This window comes from Lissotriton helveticus, chromosome 7 (assembly GCF_964261635.1).
Source record: "Lissotriton helveticus chromosome 7, aLisHel1.1, whole genome shotgun sequence".
NCBI lineage: Eukaryota > Metazoa > Chordata > Amphibia > Caudata > Salamandridae > Lissotriton > Lissotriton helveticus.
In genome coordinates, this window is record NC_136068.1 from 291862887 (window position 1) to 291881937 (window position 19051).

A 19051-nucleotide genomic window follows, 5' to 3' on the forward strand; every position below is an offset into this window, starting at 1 on the left:
CATATTATCAAGAACGGCATTAAAATGATCGCCAGTTTAGCGGCAGAAAACATGGACTTCTATTGGAATTCTAAAGGGTATATTATCAAGCCCATTATCGCTGCTTTAGCTGCAGTTTTCTGCCGCTTAACCGGCGATAATTCTTAACGCCGTTCTTGATAATATGCCCTCAAATGCTCTGTCCAAGAGGAAAATGGGATTGACAAATGGCCTGCTATTTGGTCTGGACTCAAATTTACATGCAGAAATCGATCTAAAAATATCAGGATCAATACATTGTAAGGACGATTCTAGGGTGCAGTGATATCACTCAGAAAAGGAGTTTCTGATGCCTTAGAATCCCCACATCAAAATATAGGCAACTCCTAACTAGGCTTAGAGTGTTTTCTCTTTAAATGTCAAGACTCAGAGTATGCTTTCACCTGCATCTTTAGAATTGTTTCATATTCCATTTAAATCTAGCGACTCACAGTGAAGTCTCCTTGGATATGACGCTCGTTGTATGTTTTCTTTATGTTTAGCGATTAAGAGTGTGACTGAGTCATTAGGTCTGCATAATCTCTTGCCTGTGTGCTCTGAATAGGGGCAAGCACATAACATGTGATGGGAAATATCCCTTAAAATTGTCCAAACCACTGGCAATCACTCTGGGTGGCATTCAAACTCATTTTTTTTGTATTGCTATGAATGTTGTTGGTTTTTAGAGGATACAAATGCAAAGGGAAGGTAAAATGAGGAGAGGGGAGTCATTTGACAATCATATGAGGAAAATGCTAATGTTATACAAAACCGTCCAAGAGTAACATGACGTAATTCATTAATTTTGATTTAAAATACTAATGAATTTTTAAGAAATGTTAATGGAGCTAACCCTGGGGGGGGGTCGGATTAGGCGGGTAACAAAAGAGGGGCCCCAGGGAGATAGAAGGATAGGGATAAATTGTGAGAGCGAAAAAGAAGTAGGTGGGGGAAGAAGAAAGATGTCTATGACAGATGTCCCTGTCATATAGTTGCCTTGATCCGAGGGTAGGTATTTGTTGATATAACATATAGAAGCAAGGGGTTGAGTTGGTAAAGTTCCACCTACAGACTCATGAGGGTACTATACTTTCATGGAGGGTTGATTTCTTGCATACATAAATCTAGTATATTCCATCATTTCTGGAATGCCTGACAGGCGTATTTGCTGTTTGAAAGTATATTATCAGTGCCTCTCATGAAACAGACCCATGGCCACCAAATGTGGTTTGACAGGTTATGTTCAGATTTCAATTCGCATAACGTGTTTTTTTATTACTAAGGTTAGTAGGAGGTTCAAGAGACACTTGTCGGATTGGTTTAGCTTCGGGGTTGGAGAGCGGGCCTAGGGGCCTAAGTTAACTATGATCAAATACTAGGTGATCTCAATGTTGAAGATTTCATTTAGCGTTTCCAGAATTTTAATCCAGAAATGGTGGAGTTTACTATGCAGAAAACAAATGGGAACCGGTGCCAGGGCATTTTGAAAGTCTATCCTATGGCACTTGTAATATGGCGGACGGGATATCCGTAACATTTGTGACAGAGTATCCCATCTGCGAAGATCTAAATCAGGCCCTGAATGTGTTTGTCAGACTGGGTACTAACACTAAAGCCCTTGCCTGCTAATGTAATATATGAGATTCCATGTAACAAAATATCTATCTACAGTCTTTAACACAGTGTAACGACAATCCACCCTTAAAAGCTCATTGGCATTAACAAACATATTTTACAAACAAACAAACATAAATTGGCCAGGCTGACGTACTTTGGCGTAACTTTTAATGATACAAATTTCAGACCTAGGGCATCTTGCAATCATTTTCCCAAAGAGCCAATCAGGCCTCTAACCTTTATAATTGAGTTGTCACTATAACCAACTCAGGCCTGCTGAATTTTGTGTGAGCTTACCTACAAGGCAATCATCAGCCTCAAATGTAGTGTCGTAGGGTTTGTCTGAGAAGAAACAAGGGTCAGGGGGAACCACCACAAAAACACTTGCATGCTATAGTAATCTGTGAGGGTGCATGTAAAGCAATATCTGTTTACGGTCTTTAACACAATGTAATAGCAATACACCCAGAAAGGTTAATTGGCTTTACCACATGGTGTTCATATAAAAAAACAGGCCGACTGCTTTTGTCGCATATTTGTTGCGTATTTTCATAATAAAGCTATTAGACCTATGGCCACTGATATAATATAGTTTGTAAAGCATCAATCAGTCCTACAGCCTTTATTAGTAGCTCTTAAAATAACCGACTCAGGCCCGCTGTCTTCTACATTAAGTTTTCACTAGGTTACTATTGGTATGCAGTCTTAAAAGTGTATATGTGTACAATATTACAGCTGGTAAAACAACAAACAACCCTATCGAAAACAGCATAACATGGATATTCAGGGTGCATATCTTACCCCTAGGGTTTGCCCCAGTGGGTAACCAATTTCCAAACTCACTTGTACTATGATAATATTTGAGTTTTCCTATAACGAAGTACTTGTCCGCAAGCTTTGACAGTGTAATAAGAACCCTCCCTCAAAGGCCTATTTACTTTTACATATGCTTTTCACAATAAATAAGTCAGGCCTAGTGCATTTGGCATAACCTTTCATAACAAACAGATCAGGCCTTTTATCTTTGACCACTGGCTTGTCGCCTTTACCAAGTCAGTCCTTCTGGGTTGAGCATAAGCTTTCTCTCAAGGCAAAAAGTGCTATTCAAAATCTCTTTTTCAGAGAAACAAGTTGTCTGTCAAATCAACCTCCGTTCGAAAGAAAATCAACATTTGAGGAAAACTAAACCAGTAGAGCTATTTTCCTATTAATCACATCAGACAACGCGATAACTGTGCTCTGAAGCCAGACCTTAAATGAGGTGTAGATTGCCATTAGGCAACAAGACAACAAGACAACAAGGCAACGCCCAGGGCTTTTACATGTCAATCAGAGGCTCAAAGCAGACTTAGAATGCAAAAGGATAAAAAATTCAAATGTAAAAGGAAAAATAATGGCGTTCCTTAGACTCTATATAAAGTAAGTGTGTTATTTGCTATTTAACATGAAACATCTTAAACATTCTAAATATACAATTCTACATTTTACTGTCGCTTTTCATATTTATTTCCACAAGACATGTGCGAACAGTTGCATTATCTGTGTAAATTCAGCCTCAGATGACTCCTCAGGCCCCAGCCCTAGTCCCTCTATGGTGGTTGTCGATGCGAAACCTTTCAGAATAAATCCAATGCTGCGCGGAAACGTAATATCATTTGCCGCCCATAAAACACTCAAGAAACTCTTTGGGGGCACTTCTAGGGAAAAAGAAGTACTTGGTGTCTGGTATGTTCAGTTTTCAGAGATGCTCTGTGAATGATGCCAACAATGATGTTAGTCTTCTACATGTTAATATTTCAGTCCTCATTTCTCCATAAATAACAGTATTGTTGCTGAGTCTACATTCATGAATATGAGATTCACGTGCACTAATTCATTGTCTCCATAGATCACCGGTGGTGTCGTTGATGCATTAACTCGAGCTATCAAATCGGTGAGTTATGCTTCCTTTTATCTTTCAATTGCAAAAGATGTGTTTCGTGGTTGAAGAGTGCGCTAGAATCAAATTCACTGAAATTGAGGTCCTTGCAGCAAAACACGTCCTCCCAAAAGGCATTACTGCCCATTCTTTCCATGGCCTCTCTTTGGAGGCGTCCCACTAAGAAAGGGGAGCCGGTAAACTACCTAGGGTTAGCCCTCATCTTGGGTAGATATAGCGCTGTCGTTGGCACTGAAACTAGTTTCATAATAGATTCTGTTTGGGGAAGCAGGGAATTAGGATTCCTTGTGGAGTCATCTTTCAAATCTCCAAGGAAAGTTGACATTCTTCATCGCGGTCGTCCTCAAGCCCTGTTACTGCTTATTTTAAAGCATTTTCATGAAACACGTTTTCTTACCTTCATGGGGCAAGGACAATCCAAGACCTAGTGATTAGGATGAAGAATTAATGCTTGACACCAGAATCAAAATCTTAAATTACAGTGCTCCTGTGATAGTGTTAAGCCTGGCTAATCCCGACTAAGATTTGAGGATTTTTTTAAAACAGCTGGTCGTGGTCCAATCATTCAGTCTGGGCTAGACTCCCCAGAACTTGGTTTAGGGTTCGGGGTTAAGCGCCTCCTTGTCTTGCTGATAAAGGTCTTCCTAACCACAGGAACAAAAGTTACAATCGCATCATGGAAGAACCAAGGGAACAGGTCGGTAGGGCATAGCACAAAACACTATTATACAAACTCAACATCCATTATCTGTGTGTGAAGGATTTTGGGGTCATTCGTTAGCTAAAAGCACACACCAAAAGAGGAAAATGCCTTTAAAGATTGTTTTTGTGCAGGCAGGTGTCCTATTCCTGCGAAAAAAAACAATCCTGCCTGTAATAGAGGCACCGCTGCATTATGGTACAATAGTGCCTGCATTGGCACTAGGCTTCACAGAGTGCGCCAGCGCAAGGAGCAGAAATGCTCAATATCTATGTAAATGCAAAGCATCTCTGCTGTCTGCCTTTCACATTACGCAGCGCAACAACTTTGCTTCCTGTCCTGTGTTGTGTGAAATCGACAGGGCGTTGTCATTCTTCTACATGCAAAACAATTCCCTCAAGGGAGAGAAAAAAGTCCAGCAAAGACTTTCTCTTTACATAAGGCATAGATTTGCTATTCGGGGCACACAGTTCACATCCATTTCTGTCAATTTAGTAGTGTTTCCATTCTTCGAACTGTGGGGCATATTATCAAGGACCGGTGTTAAAATTATCGCCGTTTTATCAGCAGGAAACTGCCGATAAAACGGCGATAATGGGCTTGATAATACGGCCTTGTTAATTCCCATAGAAGCCCATGTTAACACAAGAACATGGGCTTCTATGGGAATTAACAAGGGCGTATTATCAAGCCCATTATCGCCGTTTTATCGGCAGTTTCCTGCAGATAAAATGGCGATAATTTTAACACCAGTCCTTGATAATATGCCCATCTGTTTCATAGCTTTTTTAACCAATTGACTCAAGCTGCTTGTACTATTGTGTCCATGATACAGTGAAGTGATGATACTTGTCAATATAAAAACTTGTTCTTTAAATATGTGCAGGTCTGCGGAATAGAAATTATGTGGGAAAAAATTGCATTCACTCCCACCGGATTTCTTACTGTGAAGATTACTGATAGTAAAGTCAGCGCTTCAATAGAAGGCACATTACAATTGTTTGCTAAAGGAAATCCTGTACCTTTTATGATAGCTACCGCAGTGAGTATTAACTATTTTTGTCATTCTATGTATCTAATTTTTTGTAATATGCACTGCATGGAATTGGAAAAAGAAATAGAAATTCTCATGAACAGAAGAAGCCTAGTAGTGTGTGGAAGGGACGCCATTGACCATGGTGCAAGTATGTAAACCCCCTCCAGCCCCCAAGTTCAGCTGTCTTCCTGATCCACCAACCTGAACCCTCATCACCCTAGATTAGAACTATCATCATGGTGTAAAAAGCAATACTGACACTCACTGAGAATGTGGGTTTCTGCACTGCATTCTACTCCCATCATTGAGTCTCATAGAGTTAATATATTCAATGTCTTTTGGTAACTATTTTACATCACTTCAATTTTGTAGTATTTTGGAATTACAAACATCTTCAAATCCAAGTGAATGTTCAAAGACACAGGTAGAGACTAAAGAGAAGTAAGGGTTTTGCAGAATGCAGAGGTGGTTGCTGATCAGTGTTAGAAGATAGTCATCGCCTGCAATAAACATTTTTATGAATTTAAAATATAATCGAGATGCAAGAGCAATAACAAAGTTGTCGACTATATAGGGGGTAAAGTATTGCAGTAATCATGGGACTGAGCTGATTAGATGCCAAAGGGAACTAGTTGCTTTTGCGCAGAAGCATGTTTATGTGATTTTCTTCTGCTTGTGGAGGCAGAGGTTTAGTGTAGAAAGTTGTACTGGGGTTAAAAATGTCAAGGAGATTGGATGGATGGTTTCGGAGGTTTTCAAAGAGATTGATGCCACCCACGTGAAGTGTTATGTCACACTGAACATCTAGTGCAATAACGTTGCCCTTGACCGCCATTTTTCTTGTGTTTTGCCTAGGCTTGGGTGGTAAATTCGCTTCCGCTCGTGGAATTTGGGTAGTTTGGCGTTCTGCGGAGAACGCAGAATTGCCAAAAATTCTGCGGCTTCGCAGAATTTTTTGCTTGTTTGCACTTTCAAAATGCGTGTTCACAAGCTATTTCCCCCCGAGCACGCAAACAGCATTTGCGAACAGGAAAAAAAATATTGCCAACGGACGGAACAAGCAATTCCGTTTTTGCAGAATTTCTGTGTGCTCGCCGAGATTTTTTACCATTTCGCAGAGCTTTGCATGGCGCGACTACGCAAATTCCGCCCACCCCTAGTTTTGGCTCTTGCAGGATTTCATACCCTCATCTCTGCATATATAACCCTTGCTCATCATTTCCCCTACATGTACCCTCAGCTCCTTTGTTCTCCATCACATTTACTTAGGTCCTCCTCTCCTGTTACCTTGATCTCGTGATATGCCTTCTACATAGTTTTCCTTTGTTTTTAGGTCTCGCCTAAACAATGCTTGCACTGTCTCCTCAAGATTTGCTGTATTCAGGATTTGTGCATAAAGCTCTTCCCACTTTCCGCCCATCTTTTTAATTGGCACCTGTCCCTGTCCTTTCTAAATGGTGGCTTATCATTGGTCACTAGGCTCAGTAGTCCCTCCTTAGTACCTCCTATTCACTCCTCTTAACCTCCCATGAGGACACCCCCTGTTACATGTATTGTTACTCCCCAGGTTTTACTTGCAGCCTCAATGCACTATTTTCTTAAAAGGCTTCAGACAAAACACACACTTGCTCCTAAGCTAGGCTGGCAGTGGTTACTTCGCTCACTAGAACATCTTACATTTATATGAGACCGTCTATAAATTTCCCTTCATCAGATCTAAACAGAGTACAACCTAATCCGAAATTAATGTAATAATTATTTTGTCACATTTCTAAGCTACTAATTGTATATATGGATATAGCTATTTGAATGTACTCGTAGTACTGTCTTGCATGCAGTGCATTAGGGGTAGGGTGGATTTACAATATCTTCTGCAGGGTAGAGTACCATATGTGACCAAAAGAGGTCTGCAGTGTTGGTGCCTTGCTCACTAGGGACCTCTAGGAGCAGTTTGCGGTACTGCACTGAGCCATGCAGTGCTGGTGCCTTGCTCACTAGGGGCCTCTAGGAGCAGTTTGCTGTACTGCACTGAAACATGCAGGGCAGGTGCCTTGCTCACTAGGTACCTCCAGGAGCAGCTTTCAGTACTGCACCGAGACATGAGGTGCTGGTGCCTTACTCACTATGGAACTCTAGCAGCAGCTTGCGGTACTGCACCAAGGCATACAATGCTGGTGCATTGCTCACTAGGAACCTTTAGGAGCAGCTTGCAATACTGCACTGGGACATACAATGCCTTGCTTACTACACAAGCATTTGCAATGCACTGAAAGTATGAGCTACTGGTGTTGCATTATTATTTGCAATGCCAATACCTCAAACTATCAGTAATGCGAGAGCTATTGCATTGCAAATGCTATTTTTAATTTTGCCCTTGTCCAACCCTTTCCTTTACACCCCTCTTCATTTGGCCTCAACACCTTTCTTGTGCATATGACTTCCCAAATATTTCTATAAACATGTTTATGTATCATATATACCTTCCAAACCCTTGCTGTCACTGACTTCTGCATTTAAACATCCCCATAACAGGCTGTCCCACCTCTGGATAAATCCTCACTCACTCAACAATTATTCTTGTCTCTTTATCATTATATGTGAACAAACTCTCTGCAAGGTGGCAGATCTGACCCGCTTTAACTCTCCATAGATTTCTTATTTCAGTTCACCTAGGTTTAGATCTCTTCTGTAAGTTAGTTTAGCCGAGTCTCAGTCAGTGTAAGCTCTGGTGAAATGGCTTTGAGTGCTAACCACCAGTGCCCCACATTTTATCATAAGGTTAAGAGTCTCCACACCGGTTACAGATTGACTCTTTGTGCAGCTATATACACTCTTGTTTTCAGGCTGAACGAATGGGACTACTGTCTCACTCATCCCAGAATCTTCGCACACGTAGCCTTCCGCAGATTGGAACTTTAATTAAATGATCATGGCCTGCATAGTCCTTACAATTTAACTGAGCATCCAAAATAAAAATGTCCCTATTATTTTTTACTATATTGTGAGTCTGTAGTGTTTCACTATAAATCCGTAGTGTTTTATTGCATTTCCCACTGTACATAAAGACTGTACCAAAATGTGAACTTCAAATTGACTAATACTAAAGAAAAGTAAAAAAAAAATCTTAGGTTTAAATAGGTTTCCAGTGCAAATATGATACAAATTTTGTCATTTTAGCGGTACTTCATGTACTTTAAGTGTTGGAGTATTTTTCTAAGTCAGTACCCAACAAGGTTTGGGATTTGAGCTATCCTACTGAGTCAAGTTGATTATTTTGCTAGCCAGCCGACTGCTCCAATCATCCCTCGGACACAAAAGTCAAATTGGAGAAGCCTGATTCCCTCATGGAAGAATAGGAGATGTGCTAAGAATTATGCACGTGCTAATTAACTCACACTTAGTGAAAAGCATGAGGACTTGCAGAATGCAAGAAAAGATGGCAATACTTGAATGGATTACAGCCTGGAACGAACAAACACGTTTGACTTCTATTGACTTGCATTCTGTAAACCTTGTGTTTTCAGAGCCAGCCTCAATCACATCTTCACTCACTCTGGGGAGTAGTGGAGGAAGGCCTTGCCTGGATCCCTGGAGGAGAGGGAGAAAGGCAGCTGGTTGCCGGCGTTGCAAGTGAGCCTTATGTCATCCATATGTGGAGCTAAAGGGTAGGAAGAGGCTAGGGAGTCTAAAATCAACACTCATAGTGGTTGACCGGTGAATGCCACCAGAAGCAAGATACAAACATTCTAAGTTATGACCTACCTATCTCTGTTTATTCCCTACCAAACTCACCTCTTGTGATACCCTCATTCTCTTCAATTCTACTGGTGCCTGTTCTCTTCAGATTTAAAAATGAACCCCTTTCCTCGTAACCTCCCTTATGGAAAATACATTGTATTTCTTGCTCCTCATCACATCTACATATACCCTCCCGACTGACAGATTCGCATATGCTCTCCTAATCAATATGCCTTCCTGTACTTGGATAGTCCACCTCTGCATATTTTCTTTTCAGCTTTGATGGCCTCTGTCTAAACACTCCATGCCTCTGTTCATCATCATCTCTCACTATTCCCTCCTAATATTTTCTCCCTCTTTGTTTTGACTATATCCTTTATCTCTTGCTCCTCCTCACCACCCTCTATGCCCTACTTACTTGCTCCTCATTTATGCCTATGAATTCCACAGTCTCATGATACACCCTGGCTCACACAGGCACTATGGGTGAGCAAAATAGCATAACCTTTCCTTGGAGTACGTGCGTAATTCTTATGAGAGTTGTAGGTTTTACACATGGGGTGCTATCTGTGTGAATATCATATGCAAGATATCCCTTCAAGTATGAAAGTCATGGAAGATTCCTACTCAGTATTTTATTCAGCAGATTTCTACGGTCACAAAATGATCATTGCTTTGTCACAGAATGAGACTGAATAACACATCCAATTTTACAGCTACCACACAACATTTTGGGATCAAACCATTCGTCCTGCAAAATAAAATCATGAGATCAGCGTTAACATTTTGAAATTGCACATGATACGAATATTCCAATAAACTGGTACTATGTGAGATTATGTTTTGGTAATAAACATTATGCCCACCTTTAAACTGAACATACCTGCTTCTACTGTTTTCTGAAGGAGTAGCATCCTTGCTTGCCCCAGTTTAGCTTTTGATCACCTGGCCTGGATGTAACCCGCCTGCATTCAACTACGTCCCATCCAGTGAATGTGTGAAGAACTCACAGATGTCCTGAGTGTTCCCAACTGCTCCACTCTCATTAAGTCAACTAGACTTCTCCATATTCCTCATGTCAAACAGCAGGGAATTCTCCTGGAACTCTCTTCAACTTCGTGCCATTACATTTCCAACGGGTGGTGTGTAACAGCATTGCCTGCTCAGTGCTGCACCCGCATGCAAGGGGATGCCTTGGGAGTCCCTTTACCCCCTGCAGAGGGCCTCTGTCAGGAGACACACTCACAGGACGCCACCTTTTAAATGGCACCCTGTCAGTGCGCCTCCTGATTGCTTCTTTGACTCTGCACCAGTGTCTGTAATATGGCATGGAAGCAAAGTCAAAGGAATTCCCTCATTTGCATATGGCAAGGCCCTATGCAAATGAGGGAACATCCTCTGTTGATAGCGCTGGCATTGTAGGTGCGCCAGCGCTATCGGTACTATAGAAGGGTACGCACAAGTGCCTGTGCCCCCTTCTATAATACCAAAGTGACCCTGGGGCGGGCTAACGCCCATTGCACCCCGGGGCACCTTATGCAATACGGCACCAGCCCTGCATGATCACGCTTACCCTGAAAAGTATCATTCTTGACTCTTGGGGCCCGATGTAGGTAGGCAAATACCGGTCGGAAACGGCCGAAAATACCGATTTTCGTCCGTTTCCGACCGGTATTTGTATATTGAGATGTAGGGACATGTCAAATTACAGAATCGGTAATTTTATCGATTCTGTAAAATACCGAATCGGTAAAATTACCGATTCTGTAATTTAACATGTAGGTAGCACTGTAATCAGTGCTACAAGGGTTTAAGAATTCATTATTTACCACCAACTAGAAGTTGGTGGTAAATAATGAAAACCCTTCAAAAAGCATTTTTTTTGCTTTAAAAATGTGCCATGTTGCAGACATACATGCCCTAAGGGCATGTATGTCAGCAACATGTGCACCCATGCACAATTGAGGGGTGCAATAGGGTGTCAAAGTGACACCCTGTCCCCCTTGCAAATTCGGTAATTTTACCGAATCTGTATTTACCGATTCGGTAATTGGCATTGATTCCTATGGGCCTCAAGGCCTATGGGCCACAATGGCAATTACCGAATCGCTAAATACAGATTCGATAATTACCGAATTTTACAGATTCGGTAATTAAAAAATAGAAATGACCTACATCCCATCAACCTACTCTTAAATACCGAATCGGTATCATTCGGTATTTAAGAGTAGGTAAATCGAGATTACCTACATCGGGCCCTTGCTGTTTGCTGGTGCGGCAAACACGGGCTTCCTGCTCTTTCCCCTTCTGCTGTGATTCTGCGATCTCTTGTTGCTGATGCTAGGGTTGCCTTTTGATGGTGAAGTCACAGTAACTTCTCGTGAACACCTATTAAACCTTAGTAGAAATATTACCTATATCGTAAGCTATATTCTTTTGTAATCAACATGGAAATCGGGAGGATTAAGTTTATTAGGTAAGTTTTATTCATCGGTTTCCCCTCTCCATTCAGTGTTTTTACAGATTTCTCTTTATCTTTTTCAGCATGCGTCTTTTTCACTTTTCCTACTGATTGCTTTCAATTAGTTTTTATGATTTGTTTTACCAATCAACCTACTACTGATCTGTGATGTATTTTGACTCTTGCTTTTCAGTAGAAAGTTTACTTTCAAGTTACTCTTATATTAAAGTGGACTGTTACTGACAATGATTGGAATATGGAGTGTCTCACTCAACAGATTAATGGGTTGGCATGGGGTATATTAAAAACTGCGATTCAGAGATGAGAGAGTATCGATCTGAACTTGTTCTTGAATTGTTCAGAGTAGCCTGGAAAATCGATCACATGTTTTTTAAACCTGACCTTTCTATTTGCAGACCGTGTATTTAGTGGGAAGTTTTGAATATGTAGCACCTCGTATCAATATTATACTGATTTTTGAAAGGTAAGATGTATTTATTTATGCATTTAAATACCGTTGGTGTATTGAAGTGCTGAAAGAAAAGAGGGGTGGAAGGCCACTGAGTTTGTATGACAAAGGGCTGAAAGAGGTGAACATTCACGTGCCATGGATGTTTGCAAGAGATTATTCCATTTTTGGAGCCATGTAGCTCACAATGTTTCTTCCTTCTGCCATTTGTGTTTTAAAACTGCCACTACTCTTTTGTCACTACCATTATTTTATGCTCAAAGGTTGCTAATTCAGACACTAATGGAGACAGTGCAGCCGGAGGACACCTTATGTTACGATGGGGGACATGATTTACTGTACTGGATGTAAAAGAAGATTAGATGAAGGACAATATTCTGTATTCACCCACTAAACACCTGGGGGCTCATACCGTACTTTTGCGCCACCAGTGCGTCACTTTTTGTGACGCACCAGTGGTGTAAAAAATGCGCCATGTTGCACCATATTTAGGAAGTGATGCATCTAGGTAGATGCGTCACTTCGTAAACCCCTGCGCTACATTGTACCAGCGCCAGGTATAATGTATGCAGTGTGGGCGTAACCCTGCAAGAAAGGGTCGTAGGAGTGGCTCAGCGAAATCTATGAGATTTCGCGGTGCCACTTCTAGGACGCCAATGCGTCAAAACCTTACACCTGCCTCATGGCAGGCGTAATGGTGACCCAGGCCCTTTCAGATGGGGCTTGCCCCATGTGAAAGGAACATTGCTGGGGTTGCGTCAGGCTTCTGACACAGCTCCATCAATGCGCCACTTTTTGCGCTGGCAGATACCTCAATTTTACTGACATATATGTCCTTCCTTGCGACATGATGCGCCATATTATAAATATGATGCATCATTGGTGTCGCAAGGTGGGCGCACTGAGAAGTGGCGCATCGCTGCTTTCACGCAGCGATGCTCCACTTCTCATAAATGAGGCCCCTGATCCTCCCGCACCACCAATGAACATCAAGGTGCAAGAGATATTAATGACAGTGGCTAATGTTGATTTTCCAATGCTTTGCACAGTATTAGAATAGCCACTTGTGGGGGCACAGATGGGAACTGCTGCACCTCATTGCTCATTGGTCCTATCATTGTTGAAGTCACTTGTATTCAAAAACATAGTAGTACTGATAAAAAGTACACTTTGGTGGAGGGGCTGGGGCACGATACTTACACTCTTGTGGACGTAGAGGGGCACAAAGCCAAGAGTGCACACAGGCAATCATTGGTATGGAGCCAGAATTAAGGTGTCAGCCTGGTGCTCGGATGTGTAAGGAGTGATCGACAAAGGCAAATGGTGGCCACAAGCTTTCATCGTGAGGTGTGCACCAGGCACTCATAACTGGTGAGAAGCAATGTTGCTGTAGAAGAAGGGCCCACATGTGGCGGGATGGAGGGGGGGGTGAATTACCACTTTCGATGAGCACTTATTGACTGCAGAAAGACTTTGTGTCATTCTCACCAAGCAAAATATAACAACAAAATATTGATTCAAAATTTGACAGACAGCCCATGGAGCCAATGCTTGCAAAGAAGTCTCACCCAAGCAAGCCAATGCCTAAGGAGGGCTGACCCAAAGCCCCTTTCTGTATAACATAGTGTGCTGTGTTTTTTGTTCTCATGAGCTCCAGTGGACTGGAACTTGTCAACCCCAACCTAAGACGTTACAGTAGAAACCCACCGCAACAGTGTTTTTCGAAGAATAAAAGGCAAAGCGAAGACAGCACCACATTCACCGTTTACAACATTCAGAAAAGGCAGTATCATAAAGGGTTTGTTGGTGCACCACAGAGCCAAGCAGCAGTTTTATGCACCTGCAATGCATAAACCAAATTCATTGAACACGATATTTTCTGTGTTAGTACTTTAGTTTCATACAGAGCAGATTGAAAACAGTGAGCAAGGTTTTCTTCTTTATGTTTCTGAGCTGTGCTTTCTGGAAATAAAACACTAACTCAGAGAAATATTTCACAAAATTAAGTCACTTGGCGCACTCTGGGCGCATGAAACAGGTGCTCACCACTGCTCTGTGCCAACAAAGCTCATCATGATATGGCCCCATATCTCTACTTTTATTAAGAAAAATATAAAATAAAAATAAAAAGAATACAAAATCAATATGAGCTACGTCAGATGGAAGTCATGAGATTTCTAATTCTGCACCCAGTCTTTGTAACTTGAAGTATCCCCGTCAAATCGGTGAGTCTCTAAAAAGAAACAGGGCTCTTGAGTCAGAGTAACTTGTGCGCCCACTTTGTGCCCCCCCCCAAGGTTCAATGATATGACAGAAGGGGCAGCAGAAGCTTGTGTGGACTCTTCTGTATTACTGATAGAGCTGGTGTACATGTAGTACCAGCATTATCATAAGCGAGCATTCCCTCATTTGCATGGAGGTGTGTCTCCATGCAAATGAAGGAAACTTCTTGCCTCTGGTTCACAGCTGCTCTGGGGCATCACATTCTTTGAAATACGGTGCACTGTCCCTGTTTATAGGTGCACCGTGGTGCAAACAGGGAGAGTTCACCCATCCTATAATACGGTCCCAGGTGTTACTACAGCTCCCCATTCTTTCTGCTCCCAGTCCTGTGCACATTGTTTCTTTTGCAATTTAGTCTACTGGAGGGAAAAAGACAACTTGACTTCAGAGTCATTTTCAGAGTGCAGTGCAGGCTCGGCTCTAGGCGGCTGCACTAACAGTTGTCACGTGAGGAAAATGTAAACAGATACGAGTGAAGAAATCATTACTGATTGAAAACTGTCACTCACTACTTTCAATAGCTAATACTATGTAGACCAGAAATACTGCTAACCAAATATAGTCCTTATCTCTTGAAACTGGTAACATTGAAGAGGCTGATTGAAGCTGTCTTGTAATGTGTGCCCTTCCAGCTCCTCCAGTTATCTGATACCGATTACCACACCTCTCTAGATTTATATGTTAACTTCAGATTTATACAGCAACTATGTGCTGTAATTGATAACACATATCATACAAGGATATACTGTTCATTAAGTTTAGAATTTGTGCATAACTATTTTAATTTAGTGTATTGTGTGGTTAGAGTACAAATACATTTTTTATAATAAGTTTTATTTTAATCTAAACTATATGAATTTAATTAGGTTAGGATTAGCATTAAAAATACAATGATGCTATAACTTTCTATTCAACTTAATTAAGTGGATGAACAATTGGTATTCCAGTTACAGTATTACTTTATTGTAATAGGCATACTTTTAATTACTTACTTTAGAGGCTAGGGACAGCTTTAGTGTGAGAAAATGACTATTTTAACATTTTTAAGAAGATTCTATTTAGTGTTAGTTTTAGGGCAAGTGGTAATTACAGTTTATGTAGGTATAATGAAATAAAATGAGATAAATCAAATGATTGGTCTTAGTGGACAATTTAGTTTAGGGAACAAAGTGAATTAAGGTAGTTCTGGAAGTAAAGTGGACAAAGCAAAGGACATTCATACTGAATTGTTTCTTGGTATTTTATGACTGATGTTCATTGCCATCTAACTCAAAGGTACTCATAGTATCGACTTCAGGATGATGAATGTATGAGTTACCCGCCAGGATGCAAACTTGTCTGAAAAGTGGATAAACCCAGATCGCTACTGTGGTTGCATAGTCAACTCAACAATCAGTTCCGATATTAATCTGTTTTTGTTTGTGTTTTTAAGTATTTTGCTGGATTGCTATGTATAGATGCACCTGTGAATATGTATACATGTTCATTTTCCATTCTGCTTCTATGTGTATATATAACGGCACTCGTTTTTATGTTTTTAGAAAATATTCACATTAGGAAAACAGTATGTAAACTGGCTTCTTTCATTTTTGTGTTTTTCAGCATGGGCAATGTGAAGTTTGTTAATGGAGAAAAGTCTTGTGACGTGGTACGTGGAATTATAGTACGAAGATTAATTGTTGGCAGAGCACTATAATTGCTGTTGAGACCCACTTCGGCTCCCAGAATCCACCTACCTCTCCTATGTCACACTGACTATATGTTTTTATCTTTGACCCTGTACAATGCTCTGCTGCCTTTCAGCCACTTCCGCACTATGTACATTCTTGCATTCATACCTTCCTACATACAAACATACATGTGTATTAACCCTCACATTCCGTCACTTTGTTAGTGCAGCTGGTGTGTGTGTGTGCGTGTGTGTGTGAGTGTGTGAGTAGGATTCTTTACTGTACACATTTTGGACAGTCCCTTTGACTATCACTGTATATCGATTCACATCCTAGGTCTGAATTATAGTTCTGGTGTACTATCCCTGTTTGTGCCGCTATGCACCCTTAACTGGGTGCACCCAGTGCAGATTGGGGTCGTGCATCAAATTACAGAAATAATTGCTGTTACAGTGCAGGCATGAACTCATGCCTGTGTTGTCAGCAGCAAGTCAGTGAAAGGTGGACTGGCTGTTTGAAGCTGCAGATCTGCCTATCACTACAGCCAAAAACTGCGCCCCACTTTGAAGGGATGCAGGGACTCCCATGCACAATGTTGCAGCATGTGAATGCACCCCTTTAAGACGGATGCGTAGGTTGTCGCTGGGACCACCCATGTCCCTCAAAAGGGCGCCAACAGCGGTGTATACTGACTAGGTCTATACCTATTGACAAAGGCTTTTCCTCCTAGATGGTGTCTGCTATTTTTTTTATCTGTTTTTATTTATTTAATTTTACAAACAGTAACATAATAAAAGATTTTCATGTTAACACAAGTTACAATATCTGATTAGCTTCGCTCTTTTTCCTTAAGTGTACAATGACAGAGGGCCATGTCATGTATGTTACCCTTAGGAAAAACCCTAAAAAAGGTCACGTCATGCTTTTTTGGCAGCAATATATATGCATACGCACGTTTTACCTTTACCCACTCTGTACAATGGCAGGATATGCACCTCCAAGTCCAGCAGGGCTACTAGGAGCTCAGGGCCAGATGTAGATGTCAAAATACCGGTCGGAATCGGCCGAAAATACCGATTTTCGGCTGTTTCCGACCGGTATTTTGACATTGGTATGTAGGGGCACTGAAAACATACAGATTCGGTAATTTTACCGAATCGGTAATTTTACCAAATCGGTATAATTACCGAATCTGTATTTTCCTATGTAGGTAGCACTTCTAACAGTGCTACAGGGCCTTTAGAATTCGTTATTTACCATGCAATACCATTGCATGGTAAATTACGAATTCTTGTGTACATGCACATCTGTGCATGTACACCTGTGCCATGTGGCACACAGACATGCCCTAAGGGCATGTATGTGTGCCACATGCAACAGGGTGTCAAAGTGACACCCTGTCCCCATTGCAATTCGGTATTTTTACTGATTCGGTAAATACCGAATCGGTATTTGCTATTGACTCCTATGGGCTTCAAAGCACATAGGATTCAATAGCAAATACCGATTCGGTATTTACCGAATCGGTAAATACCGAATCTTACCGATTCGGTAAAAAATACCGAATTATTACCCACATCAGATTTACCGATTCTAAAATACCGAATCGGTAAAATTCGGTATTTTAGAATCGGTAAATCTAAATTACCTACATCTAGCCCTCAGTCTTGTGTTGTGCTGTAGGAGCTCCAGCGTGTTGTGCTAACAGTGTGGCCCCTTGGACAACCTCGATAATAGTGGGAGACAAGGGGGAAAGGAAGGGACAAAGAAAGTTCACATGGGTAACATGGCCCAAACTCAAGATCCCCCCAACCCCGCCCTTCCTTCTGTCTCGACAAATATATAAACAACATACACATTGCTTAGCTATTATTGCATCAAACCACGGCTATAGTGTGAGGCGAACGTGTTGATGTTAGCTACCCCTTCTTGTGTTTCCTATTGTGCGGTGTGCCCATTCTCATTACATCCCTCCACTTGTGGCATTATGGGTTCTTAGTCATTCAATTCCAGGTGTGCCTCGATTTAGAAGTCTTGCTGAATTGTGTCCCAATAGGTGGCAATGGGGGGGGGGGGGTCTTTTGTCTTCCCTGCGTAATGCTGTACTCTCGGCTTTGGCCCATGTTAACATCGATTGCCTCCGTACCACCAGCGGGGAGGCGCTGATGATTTCCATCTCCTAGTGATTAGACGTTTTGCCATCAGCATTCTGGGGTCTAGGAAATGAGTGGTCACCTTAACTCGTTTACTTCTATGGAAAAGGCCCAGGAGGCATACCTCCCATGTGTGCACTATTGTGCGGCCTACGCAGTCAGGTAGCTGGGTCATGACTCCCTGACAGTAAGGGGTGAGGAGTGGGCAGGCCTGTGCCATGTGTAGGAGATCAACATATGTTATGTGGCATCTGGGGCAATCTGTGACTGCACAGTGGAAGTATCTATATATTGTGGCAGGAGTGAGTTACGCTCTCTGTGTAATGTAGTACTGAATGAGACGAAAGCGGACATTATAGGGGACTCAGACTGGGCTTTCTAGTATGGTATCCCATTCCTTGTCAGTGCAGAAGTGGGCCAGGTCTTGTCCCAGTGCTGTCTCAAAAGCAGGAGCGATACCCCTGTGTGGAGGCGTAACAAGGCCACAAACCATTTTATGAGGTGTCTACCTGAACCTATAACATGTAGGTATTGAGGACTTAGGTGTGACTGGTGAGCCTCTGAAATTTCTCCCCATTTGCCGCCCAGTGCCATTATTAGTGAAGAATGAAGTAGGAATTGATTCAGGGGTCGACCCTCCACATCCATCAATATATCATAAGTTGGTAGGGCAAAATCAAGGCAGAGGTTGCCTAGTGTATGTATGTCTGCTGTCTGCCAGATGGTGAACTCTGCAGACGTGGTATTGACATGGCCTCTCAGCTTGCCCAGCAGTGGTAAAGACAGTGCAAATGGAACCTGGGCGAATGTGATGTATAGACTTCTGCAAAAGCAACGGCAACGGTATGTGACTTCCAGAAGCAGTGGTTCCGGCAGCCTCCCAAGAGCACACAAGAGAAATAACTGGAGCAGTCGCCAAGAGTGTCCAGGCTGGTGAAAGTGTGGCAGTTTCAGATTGCTGCTTCCC

The 19051-nt window shown here is 41.8% G+C and overlaps 1 protein-coding gene across 1 annotated transcript in view; it reads left to right on the forward strand.

The window, feature by feature from the left end:
- The window catches only part of LOC144768432 (uncharacterized), a 325471-nt gene that overhangs the window by 256833 nt on the left and 49587 nt on the right, over positions 1 to 19051 (forward strand). Inside the window, exons 10-13 of the mRNA XM_078652078.1 lie at positions 3524 to 3568; positions 5161 to 5316; positions 11926 to 11993; positions 15864 to 15909. Of these exons, the coding sequence (XP_078508204.1) occupies positions 3524 to 3568; positions 5161 to 5316; positions 11926 to 11993; positions 15864 to 15909 (315 nt within the window). The remainder of the gene's footprint in view (positions 1 to 3523; positions 3569 to 5160; positions 5317 to 11925; positions 11994 to 15863; positions 15910 to 19051) is intronic.